The 12,343-nt window shown below is 60.4% G+C and overlaps 2 protein-coding genes across 2 annotated transcripts; one reads left to right on the forward strand and one right to left on the reverse strand.

The window, feature by feature from the left end:
* Positions 1-3,374: 3,374 nt before the first annotated feature.
* On the forward strand, positions 3,375-9,077 carry LOC309676629 (C-signal-like; the record flags this gene model as incomplete). The annotated part of the gene is made up of 6 exons (XM_082489230.1): positions 3,375-3,643; positions 4,165-4,216; positions 7,610-7,797; positions 8,155-8,313; positions 8,541-8,651; positions 8,964-9,077. Exons 1-6 carry the CDS (start codon positions 3,500-3,502, stop codon positions 9,075-9,077), a joined length of 768 nt encoding a protein of 255 aa, XP_082345356.1. The 5' UTR covers positions 3,375-3,499.
* A 664-nt stretch (positions 9,078-9,741) lies between these two features.
* LOC309676626 (C-signal-like) lies at positions 9,742-12,064 on the reverse strand (the record flags this gene model as incomplete). The annotated part of the gene is made up of 6 exons (XM_082489227.1): positions 9,742-9,941; positions 10,237-10,356; positions 10,593-10,751; positions 11,101-11,288; positions 11,528-11,579; positions 11,918-12,064. The coding sequence occupies 6 exons, from the start codon at positions 12,062-12,064 to the stop codon at positions 9,828-9,830; spliced, it is 780 nt and encodes a 259-aa protein (XP_082345353.1). The 3' UTR covers positions 9,742-9,827.
* Between the last annotated feature and the right edge of the window lie 279 nt (positions 12,065-12,343).

Genomic DNA, 12,343 nt, shown 5'->3' on the forward strand with positions numbered 1-12,343 from the left:
GCGAGGAACCGCACCACCCTACCTAGGCGCACCAGGGGCAGGCGATGGTTCGGAGGTGAGCACCTCCGCTAGATCCTAACGGGTACAGAACTGTCCTCTGCCGATGGAGCGCAATGCAGTTCTCCAGAGGGCCGAGCTCCCAGCAGCCCGCTCTGGCTGCAGGGGGACGATAATTCCTCAGATGAGTAAGGCCCGTGAGTCGTTGGAGGAGGGAAGGGGGGAGAGGGACGGAGGGAGAGGGACGGACTGGTCGCATCAGCAGCTGCCGGGCAGAGCAGGGCCCCTGCCCTGACACCACCCGCTCTCAAGTGCCCAAGGAGAGGCGAGGGCACGGCGGGTGCCCGGCAGCCCCACGGAGGGCCGCCGTAGGGCCGGGCTGACAGGCACCCCCCCCCCCCCCCCGCCCCGGCTGAGGAGAGGAGAGGAGAGGAGCCCGCCGCACCGCCACCCTCCCGCCCCTCACCGCTAGCCCGCCCCGGCCCCCTGTCCCGCCAGGCCGCCTCCCCTCAGCCCGGGGGGAGGCAGAGGAGGCGGAGGGCCGGCGGCCCCTCAGACCCCGACGGAGACCCCCCCCAGGCCCTACCTCCCGGCCGCCGCCGCCGCCGCCGCCGCCCCTCGCCCCGCACCACCCGGCCCCGCTGCAGCGCCCGCTCCGCCCCGCCCCTCCCCTCCGCAAGGCCGCACGACGGCTTTCGATTGGCTGTCAAGGCCGTCGCTCTGCACTAGCCCCGCCCTCCTTCCCGCTCGCCCGCCCTTAGGGGCGGGCCGCCCGCCGGCTGATGCAATGAGGGGGATACAGCGGACACGTGACGCGGCCGGGCTGAAGCCGGGCAGGGAGGCGCCATTTTAGGAATGGCAACCTTGCTGCGGGGCTGGGGTGGGAGGTCTGCCCCGGGGCGCGGGGGGACCGCGGGGGTCGGGACCGTGAGGGCCCTCCAGCCTCTCCTCATTGCCCCATCTCGCTGTAGGCGCCATGACACTGCAGTACCGTGAGGCTTTGGTCCACCTTGGCACAGCCCCATGCCCAGCAGGTGGCCCTGAGGCCTTGGGCCGCTGGTGTGGTGGGACAGGGGGCTACAAAAGGCGGAGGCCGAGAAGGGGATGTGGGGGAGAGGGAGTTGGCAGGGGATGGTGGGCGAGGTGGCTGCTGGAGTGGCGACGAAAAACCATGTGGGCTTCCTTCACGGTGGGCGTAATGGCTACCAGGCCTTTGCATGGGTCTCAGGGGACCAAGGGTATGGCTGAGAGTTGGGGGGTGTGACCATGGGAGGTGACAGGGTGGGGCTGACATCTAAAGAACAAAGTTAAAGGTTTATTGAGAAGTTTTGGTTGAGGCATCACAGGAGGTACCTGACCTTGAATAGGATGGGAAACGAAACAACGTGTCTCACATGTTCTTTTGCAGTTGCTGACTTAGACAAGGTGGCGAAAAAATATAACTTCTGGACCAAATCTGAGCCAAAAGTGTATCCCAAACTAACTGTGGGCAATTATAATGCTAAAATACACACCCCTTTGTGAACAGTGAGCGTGCTAATCAGGTAACCTTCCCAAATGTTTTAAACATGAGCTTAGATGCATAGAATCATAGAATGGTCTAGGTTGGAAGGGACTTTTAAAGTCATCAAGTCCAACCATCAACCCAACACTGCCAAACTCACCACTAGCCCATGTCCCTCAGCACCACGTCTGCCCCTCTGTTGAATACCTCCAGGGATGGTGACTCCACCACTTCTCTGGGCAGCCTGTTCCAACGCTTGATAATCCTTCCGTCTGAAGTCATTGCTGACCCTGCTCCTGACGGGGCTTGGACTAGAGCCCTTACAGGTCCTGTCCAACCTGAATGGTCCCCACGTGCCTCTACACTTGTAGATCACAGAATCGTAGAATGGTTTGGGTTGGAAGGCACCTTAAAGATCACCTAGTTCCACCCCCGTGCCATGGGCAGGGACACCTTTCACTAGATCAGGTTGCTCCAAGCTCTATCCAGCCTGGTCTTGTAGACGGATCTCATCTCTTCCCCAGAGCATCCCTTCTGGCCACTATTGCAGTCCTTCTGGCCGCAAGCTGTGGTTCCTGAGCCATAAGCACATCTGTGCTGCTGTCCTGCTTGGCCTCGGTTGCCATGGGTTAGCTGCTTCCAAAGGTCACTCGCTGCTTGCCTTCCCCAGCTTGGGGCCGGCCTGTGGCCATTCCCACCCTTCCTCGTCCTGCAGCCCTTTTTGCATGTGTCTGTGCTCTCTTTCTCAAGGAGCCTGGAAGGAAAAGAGGAAACTCCAGTCTTGTTGGTTCTTAATGGGAACTCTGCTCTGGATGCTGCTTGCAGATAGCAGCAGGAGCAGGCAAGTCTGTGCAGTGCAATTGCTTATGCGGGTGCTTACACCTTCCGTAACACCAGCTACAGTGCGTCAGAGTCCAACACCATCCAAATCCACACCCAGCACCCTTACCTCTCATGGGGGCCATAGTCTACCCACCAAGACGTAAGGAAACATCACTGCTTCCTCCTCTCCGTGCTCTGTGTCACCTGCAACACACCTTCCAAATTTGGAGTCCCTTCACCATCCCCCAGCTGCTGAGCCAAGTGTTTCTTTGGTGATTGCCAGACCTGGAACTACTCGGGGAATAGTTCAGCTCTGTCCCCTCCACCAGGCTGAGCGAGGCTGGGCAATAGTTGTGTCCCTTTGGGCACATCCAGATGTGATGGACCCATCCCCACTATATTCCTCTTCTTATTTCCTCCCCCACCTTAAATTCAGGTTGTCCCGATTCTTCCGGTTCAGTTGAGGCTTTTCACATGGCAGCTCTTTGTTTCTTTTAGCACCTTACTCACTTCTGCCTCCTAAAAATTCATGCCTCCAGGCTGGTCTGGGCTGCAGGAGCTTTGGCTTTGCCGGCACCTCTTGGGCTGTCCTCTAGCAAGGAGAAGGGTGATGCCCAGCAGTGGGCAGATGGGGCTGCAGGGAGCTGGGGGTCTTCTCTGTTGGCTCCTGGGTGCTTTGGGTGAAAGCACTGGCGTGAGTTGAGCTTGCAGTGGTAGACATGCCCTGCCTGCGCGTCCCAGGCTGGGCTTCAGATGAGCATCCCTGGGTTCAACCGTCCCAAACTCACCCCCCAAACTGGGAGATCGCCGGCCACAGCCACATTTGGACTTGTTTTTCTTTTTCTGGAGGTGTTTCCAAGTGGTCTTCCAAGCTCGTGTTGGAGGTGACCCTTCTCTATCAGTTATAGGGACTCTGGGAGTGGGGACTTTAGAGGAATGGAGTGGTGGGGAACTGGGGATTGCAGAAGACACATGGTCCCATATGCCGGGGGAGCCCTTGGTCCACCCTGGGACCCTGGCTCTGCCTGGGGCAGGCGAGGGGCCAGGGCTGGTGCTGGCACCGTCCCTGTCCCTGTGGGCGCCCGGAGCCACACCCTGGGCTGTGCCCAGCTCCTCTTCACGCCGAGCAAGCGGCAATCCTGCCGTGTGTCACCGCCCGGCGCGGAGGCCGCCGAGATGGCTGCGCTGGCTCGGAGCGTCCTAGTGACGGGGTCCAACCGGGGCATCGGGCTGGAGCTCGTCAGGCAGCTCGCCGCCAGCCCCCGGCCCCCCCAGCACATCTTTGCCACCTGCCGTGACCCCGAGGGTCCGAGAGGGAAGGTCAGTGTGGGCACAGGGCACGGGGATGGTCCCCGAGCCAGGCGGGCAAAGGGAATTCGCGGTCCCAGCAGCTCTGCCGGCTCTCTGCTGGATCTGGCCCCGGCTGGGTGGTCCGGCAGCAGGGGCAGGAGTGCTCTGGTGGGGTTATGAGAGCATCCCACCCCACGTTTGTGGCAGCACCTGGCCCAGCCGGGTGGGATGGGGCTGGAGGGGCAGACGCGGTACCCATGTCCTCGGCGCTCGGTCCTGGCCATGCTGATGGCTGGCCAAGCCCTTCTCCGTGCTGGGATCACCCAGGACAGGGAGGCAGTGCCTGAGCCCAGCGGCGCCCCTTCTCCTGCCAGCCGTGGGGACATCACCCTGCCCTATCCACTGGGAACAGCCCCGCACACCTTCCCCAGCAAAAGCAAAGCCAACCTGGATCGGCTCCGGCTGGGGTGACCTGGGAGAAGGGGTGGGAGACCCGGCCAAGCCGCTAGTGACTTCTAACCTCCTCCCTTGCTCCATCACTTTGTTTCCAGGCCCTGCGAGAATTAGCTGCCCGGCACCCCAGCATCAAACTGGTCCAGCTAGGTATGGAGCAATCTCCCTCCTTGCACCCAACTTTGCTTTCTAGACCTCCGCTGGCTTCGGGGACGGGACCGGGGGCAGTTTTGTCGGGCAGCCTGCTTTAACGCTGGCAGCCAGGCAGCTCCGAGCCCTGCCAGGCGGGAAGGGATGGGCACACATCTGGGCAGGCTTCCCCCTCCAAGCAGAGCTGCCCTCTGGCTGGAAGCAGTCAAACCGGCTTCGGAGCCAGGCAAAGGTGGGTCCGGATACCTTGGCTGAGCGAGTTTCATGGGAAAGGAATGACCTCTGTTCGCAAAGATGCTAAACACAGTGCCCGAGTTTTGGGCTGGGACAGGCAGTTTCACAAAGCAAAGCAAGGCAGGGCACAGTAAGCAAACTTACCGCGTGGTTCCTAAGTGGGAGGGTTGGTTTGGGGTCTGCTTGGAGGTGGCCGTGGTCAGCGTTTCCTTTGCAGCTGGTAAAAAAGGGGAGAAAAGAAATAGGCTAAAAGGATGCATATGGGAAATCTGGCCTTGTGGTGGTGGTGGTGGTATCCCAGGTTGATGCTGAGCCCCAGAGGCATGCTTCGGTTTGGGACGTCTGGGACCTACAAGAAAGCTGGAGAGGGACTTTTCACAAGGGCATGTAGTGATAGGACGAGGAGTAACAGCTTCAAACTGGAAGAGGGGAAATTTAGATGAGATATCAGGAAGAAATTTTTCCCTGTGAGGTTGGTGAGCCCCTGGCGCAGGTTGCCCAGAGAAGCTGTGGCTGCCCCATCCCTGGAGGTGTTCAAGGCCAGGTTGGACAGGGCTTGGAGCAACCTGGGCTGGTGGGAGGTGTCCCTACCCAGGGCAGGGGGGTGGGACTGGATGGCCTTAAGGGTCCCTTCCAACCCAAACCGTTCTGTGATTCTGTGATCCTGGACTGGGGAGATGTCCTTTCCCTGCTTCTGTGGAGGCAGGCCAGATTTGGTGGCCTTTGTCAGCAGCGGTGGGGAACAGCAGGAGAAGGTGGCAAATGGACCTAGACAGCACAGGGACTTGAGGGAGAAAAGGGAGAGCAGCCAGGACAGCCCCTGATGTTCCCAAAGTTGGGATGTTGGCAGGCAGGAAGCTTCCAGAGTGCTGGGCAGGGATGGGGGCTCACTGGGGAGGACAGCGTTGGAGTGAAGCATGGGGAGATAAGTCTCAACCTACCTATTTATTCGTTTAAAAACACCTGAAATGTTCAAGAAAATTTTAGTTTTTCTTGGCAAAGAAAGCCCTCCTGAAGGCAGGCTTTTCTAAACAGCGGCAGCAAATCTCTCTCTTATTATTAAATAGATTATCAAAGTAGAACGCGTTCTTTGTAATAAAAAAGAGCATTTTTAAAATGACCTGTGAGCCCCACCCGGCAGTACCCGATGGGAAGAGCATGCTTACTTTGCTCACCAAAGCATGGCCAGCGTAAAAGGGACATCTCAAGGGACTGAAACATGTACGCCCCAAAACCCAGACTTATTTCTTCCAAGGAGACTAGAGTCTGTTCCTTCAGCAAACATGGCTGGCCTGGCACCAGAAACATGCTGGTCCCACACACCTGGCCCCTTGGGTATCCAAACAGAGCAATTAATCATTCACCGAAGCGACTGAAAGAGCCCTCACACATGGTGGAGTGATGGGACCTTGAACTCTGTGCGATCGTTATCCAAAGAGAAGTCACTAAACAGCACCCTGTGACACGTCCTGCGCCTGGCCATGCATGTCCTCTCGAATCCCAAGGCTCCATCCCCTCACGCAGGGCAGCCCCGCAGCAGATTATCTCACCAAACTCCCCCCAGATGTTTTCACGACACCTCTACGAAGGTCTGTGCTGCACAAGGCGAGGCGGTACAAGTCCTGGGCTGCTCAAATCCTCGCTTACCACCATAAAGCCACCAGGCTAGTTAAAAATGCCTGGAAAACTGATTGTTCCGCTGCTCACCGGTGTACAAAATGCTCCAAGAAGGGAATCTTCAGCCTTGCGGACCTTTGCTAAGACAGTCTTGTCTAAGCGTGAGAACAGAAACACAGCTCGGGGGCCAAAGTGTTGCAAAAAGGGAATTGAGCTCTGCGATTCCCCCCCCCCCCGCCCAGTCCCTCGGCAGGTTCATAGATTGGCACCTGCGAAAAAAATGGGTGCAGAAATGTGCGCGGGGAGCAAAGGCACACTCCGACATGCCCATCCGCGTGAAGAGCTCGGGGGTGTATTTGGGATATTAAAAGGCAATATATAAAGTTTAACGTTGGCCTAACTGGCCCATTCCAGACCCTGAAGGTATTTAGATGACCCCTTTTTTAAATCGACAACCGCCACTTCAGTGGGGCGAGCACCCGGTTAGGGGATGCGCATCCTGACAAGCAAACCCAAAAAACTTCAAAAACACCCCCGCCTACTGCTCTAGCCAAAAAAAAAAAAAAAAAAAAAAAAAAAAAATTCCCGCAATTAAAGCGTGGCGGATTTTCAAGGAGATACCCGTATGTCAGTGAAGGAAAAGGCGCTGGAAATGCTTACCCCTGTTAGCACCGTGTCAGGGAGGTCAGTTGTTTCTGGTTGCTTGAGAGGGGTTGTCCCCACAGCCTGGTTGGAGCATCCGTAAAGATGGGGACGTTCAGCCTCAGAGCCCGCAAACAAATACTGCAGGTTATATCCCAAAACTTTCATTACTTCTACTCGCCTCACCTCCTCTGTCAGCTCCAAATCCTCCTCGGTAACAACGTGAAGCAAAAAAAATAATAATAATAAAAAAAAAAAACCACTAAACAAAAGAAAAAGAAAAGAAAAAAAGGATTTTTGCATACAAACAGCAGCAAAGGTATGGGAAATTGCACTGTGGAAGATCAATTTAACAAATTGTTAAAAAAAGGCAAAGATAGCTCCAAATGATCAGTCAGGACGGATATAAAGCAAGATCTTCACGTAATTCGACAGTAAAATGAATGTGTCCCCCCCGATTTCACAGCTGCGGTGCAATACAGAAGGACTCGAGGAGCGTAGTTAGGTTGTTTCCCCAAAGACGGTGTCTCCTTAAAATGTGCCCATCCAACTGCGTTGAGTTCTGGTAGAAATAAAGCTGGGAACCCCAGTGTGCAAGAACCGAGCGTCCCTTGTGCGATCATAAATTACTGAATACAGAACAGCTAAATTCTTCTTAGCAGTAGCCTCCACGTGACCAAAAAGGAGCTGAATCGAGGTTTAATTCAGTCAAAGCCGTGAAACCAAGAGGTGAGGACAAACTGGTGCTCATTTTAACATGCTTAATGCCTTCGCCTGCTAAACCTGGTCCTTTCTGGATAATGCTGGTTTAAAAAGAACCGTTCCAGCCACAGCACGCTTTCCAGCAGACGCTGCGTGACCTGCTGGAGGTCTCCTCCACTTTGCTTTTTGCCCCGGCAGACACAGTGAATATTCCCAGCATCCGAGGGGCCGTGCGGGCTGTGGGGTCTCATCTGAAGGACCAGGGCTTGAACCTGCTCATCAACAACGCGGGCGTCAGCTCGCACGCCACGCTGCGCTCCCTGGATTCGCAGGAGATGCTCTCTGTGTTTGCCACCAACGTGGTCGGGCCACTCCAGGTTGCCAAGGTATGTGTGGACCTTTTGGGTTTCTCCTGCCCGGGGAGATGCTCCCCATGGAAAAGGTGTCCTCAGCTGGGTGCGTTCTCGCTCTCTCGAACGAGACACACTGATGGGGACAAGCCCAGGACCGTGGGTCTCCTCTGCCCACCCAGAGCTCAGCTCAGCCCCAGCATCTCCCATGCTTCGCTCCTCCTTGGCTGGAGCTCCCGCCCTGGGGAAGGGAAAGGCTGGAGCCCAGCTGGTCCCTGGGGTGTCCTCCCCGTCCCCTGCCCTTCTGCCGGGGGTGCCTGTCCAGCTGCTCAGGCTGTCCTAAAGCCCGAGGTTCGTCACGTATTAACCAAGCATCGGTGTCTTGTGCGTCAGGAATTTCTGCCGCTGCTGGAGAAGGCAGCGAAGGGCGCGGGGAAGGAGGGGCTGAGCTGCAGCAGGGCCGCGGTCATCAACGTCTCCACCAAACTGGGCTCCATAGGGCTGTGCCTGGGGGTGCTGGAGGCGCCCATGTACCCGTACCGTGCCAGCAAGGTGAGGGGCCAGGGGAGGTGCTGGGGGTGCTCTGCTGGACACCGTGCCAGTGGAGGGGAGCCCATGGGGGTACCCGCCTGGGACTGAGCCTTTCAGGCAGGTTGTGCCGATGCTTTCCCTGGGGCAAAGTCCATTTCCCACTTTCACAGCCGTTTCTGGCTGGGAAATATCCCCCCTCCTGCCCACCCATGCCCTGGGTCATGCTGGCACAGTGGTGCCTCTTCCAGGCTGCCCAGAACATGGTGACGAGGTGCATGGCTGCGGAGCTCCGCGACAAGGGCATCTTGTGTGTGGCCATCCATCCTGGCTGGGTGAAAACCGACATGGGGACGGAGAAGGTACTGGGCTGTGCAGGGAAGGGTCAGCAGGACCCCCGCTGTAACCCCAGGCCTTGGGGAGGGAAGGGGCACTTGGGGCAGGGGATGGTGTGTGACGCTGTGGGCTGGCAGGACCATCTCCTGGGGCAGAGCCGGCAGCGGGCTGCAACGTGCCAAGCGCACAGGGCGGCCGGCCCTGTCCCCCTTGCCCGGCGTGGAGAGCAGGGGGCGGCAGTAAGGAAAAACACCCCTGTGAGCACCGTGGGCGCTGCTCCCCGGGCCCTGCACCCTGTGGCCCATGGCAGCGATGCTGCGCCTCGTCTTCCTCTGCAGGCGCCGCTGACGGTGGAGCACAGCGTGCGGGGCATCCTGACTGTGCTGGCCAGCCTCTCGCAGGACACCTCCGGCGCCTTCCTCGACTGGGAAGGGAACAGCCTGCCCTGGTGATGGACAGACGGACGGACAGACGACGGCGCCTCTCACCCATGCAGCAGCCTCCCCCCTCGCTGGTGCATCCCTCCGCATGGTCACCCCGCTCACCGTCCACCCGCCCTGGGCTGCCAGGAGAGGGGAAGGGCACGGGGAGCCGTGTCTCTCCCCATCCCCATCCCCATCCCGCATGCGGCCCTGCAGCCCCCCTGTACCCCCGACTCCGTAAACGCTGGGAGCTGACGCCTCTCTGCTCCCTCTCTGCACTCACAGCCTCGAACCCCCCTGGCTGAGCCTGGCACCTGCTCCCCACGTGCTGTGTGTCCGTCTGTCCCGCCTGCCACCCCACGTCCCCTGACCGAGGGGAGAGGGCAGCCGGTCCCTGCCGCCCCCCAGCCCCTCGGGCACCCCGGGTTGGGCACAGCCCTGGGGGTGCCCCGCAGCCGGCAGGGGGAACGCCAGCCCTGCGGGTGGTTGGGAGATCCCTCTCCTCCTGGGAGAGGGGCTCTGCCCCAGCTCCGGTGCCTCCCAGAGGGGCCATCTCCGGAGGACAGTCACGGTGCCACAGCACCCACGGGCTGTCACACGTGGGGAGCCAGTGACAGCCGTGGGTGGGCGGGCGGGCAGCTGCGGGCACGGCCACAGCCCGGGATAAGGAGTGGGGCCACGCAGCAGAGCCGGGGGCTCTCGGCCAGGGGTTTATTGAGGCTGTGGGGCTAGTGGGAGCCACGGCACAGGGCCCCCCTGGCAGGAGGCCAGGCTGGCGTCTCACCAGGGCACGACCTTGCCTTCCCAGTCCAGGAAGGTGCCCGTGTCCTTCTCGGAGAGGGAGGAGAGCACCTTCAGCATCCCTCGCACGCTGGCCTCCACCGTCACGGGGGGCTGTGGGGAGAGGGGGAGAGGCAGCCTGTGCCCGAGGGCGGGCGAAGGGCTGCCCCGCAGCAGCTGGGGCCAGGGCGAGGAGCTGCCGGAGGGCCTGGGAAAGCCACCGGCCCCGGGCCAAGGGGCCGAGCATGGAGCCGAGGGGCCGGGGGCAGACGGCATGCGGGGCCAGGGCAGGGGCAGCTGCCCGGGCAGGGATGGGGCAGGCAGGGAGGTGGTAGTTGGGGGCAGAGGGCTGCGACTGCCTCCCCTGGGAAATGAGCCCAGGATGGACCCGCCACGGGGAAATACCTACTGTGTGTCCGGCTGCGCTCCCCATGTCGGTTTGCACCCAGCCGGGGTGGAGAGCAACGCAGAGGATGCCATGTTCCCGGTACCCCAGGGACTGGCACTTGGTCAGCATGTTCAGAGCAGCCTGTGGGGAGACAGGGCAGGGACGGCGGTGGGAGGGGAAGGGTGGCTGCGAGGGGACACATCCAGACCCCACCTGGGACCCAGCACGGGACTGTGTCGTGAGAGGGACTCAGGGACTGACGGGAGCTCAGTCACAGTGCAGAGAGGTGCAGGGACTGAGAGGAGGAGATATTGGAGGGGTTGGGCAGTTGTTTGCTGAGCAAAGAAGGTTGGACCCATATTCAGCCCAGCACATACCTTGCTGCAGCGGTATGAGACAACATTTGCCTGATCCCATAAATAGAGTTCCTGAATGGAGCCCCCAATGCTGGACATGTTGACGATGGCTGCCTTGCTGCAGCTCAGCACCGAGCCTGGGCTCCCCTGGGCAGCCTTCTTCAGCAAGGGCAGGAACGCCTGCAGGGAGAGGGAGAGGGAGAGGGAAAGGGAGAGGGAGAGGGAGAGGGAGAGGGAGAGGGAGAGGGAGAGGGAGAGGGAGAGGGGAGTAAATAGGGGTGTGCACAGAGGTAGCATAGGGGAGAGGACCAGCTCATTCCACAGCAGGTGACGTTGGCACCAGCACCAGAGCATCCTCCCTCCTCTTCCCACCGCCACAACCCACCAGGCTCCAGCTCCTGAGCTCCAGCCCACGGCTCCATGAGCTTCTCACTGAGTGAGAGCCCATCGGCACTGGAGTGGAGTCAGGACCCTCTGCCACCGTCCCTTCACGTCTCCGGAGTCAGCCCAGCTCAGGTGAGGGTCTCACCTGGCCCATCAGCAGGGGCCCAATCGTGTTGGTGGTGTAAATCTGGGTCATGTCCTCCAGCGTCTCATTATCCAGAGAGTTCATCTTGGCGATTCCAGCGTTGTTGATGAGGAGGTTCAGCCCCGAGCCCCCCAGCTGCTCCCCGACTCTGGCTGCGGCTGCCTTGATGCTGGCGGGGTCGGTGACTTCTGCAGAGCCGACACAGTGGAGGTCAGCGTCCCCATGGTGGCTTGGTGTCCCCTGTGTCCCCCCAGGGACATGCCCTCGGGGCTGGCCGTGAGCAGGAGGGACGGCAGCGCTCGGTGTCCCCGCAGGCACCAGCCCATCGGCACAGCTCCCTCCCGGCACGGGGCACCCCGGGTGTGCGCAGCACCCACACACGCACCGGGGAAACCGGGGCGAGGGACCCCCACCTGGGGGCACCTACCGAGCGCAATGATGACCAGGTTGGGGTGCTTGGAGGCCAAATTCTGTAACTCCTGCAAGAGAGGCACCGCGTGGGCACGGCGAGGCAGGAGGGGCAGCCCAGAGGCAAAGCCCGTGCGGCTGCGGCTCCGTCCCTGCACGGCCGCGCGCCCAGCACCCTGCTCCGGCTGCCCCGCTCCCCTCGGACGGGGCTCCGTGCCTCCCGCACGCGCCACGTGCCACTGTCCCCTCCGCACACGCCAGGCACAGCGGGTCCCACAGCTGTCCCTGTGCCGCGGGTGCCCGGCTGCAGCTCCAGCCCTTTGCAACCCCCTCCCTGCTCCAACCTGCCGCCCCAGCACCGAGCGCTCCCGGCCCCAGCACAACCCGCCGCGTCCCAGCCCAGCCTCACCTGCGCCCGCTGTCCCTTGGGGTCCCGACAACCTGCGAAGACCCACTTGGGTGGGTTTGGCATCCCCAGGAAATGCCGGACAAGCCCCAGGCCGATCCCGCGGTTGGCCCCAGTGACCAGAAGGGAGCGGACCCGAAGCCCTGCCATGCTTCTCCGTCCACCGCTGCACTGCTCTTGCCCTGACTCTGCAGGTGCTTTTTGCTACTCAGTTATCTCGCATTTTCCCGCGATGGCTTGCATCAGCCCGTGGCTCGAGGAAATTCTCTGCCCGTGTCCCAGTCTCTTGGCTGTGGTCCATCCCCACGATCCTCCTTTCCCAGCAGCCGAGGAATGACGCAAGGGGAGCCGAGTGTTCTGGCCAGGGAGGGAATGCCCTGGGCTGAATGTCTGGAGAGCTGCTCTTTGTAACCTTCCCCGCTCCACCAA

This window comes from Vanellus vanellus, assembly GCF_965231255.1.
Source record: "Vanellus vanellus genome assembly, chromosome: 12".
Lineage (NCBI taxonomy): Eukaryota > Metazoa > Chordata > Aves > Charadriiformes > Charadriidae > Vanellus > Vanellus vanellus.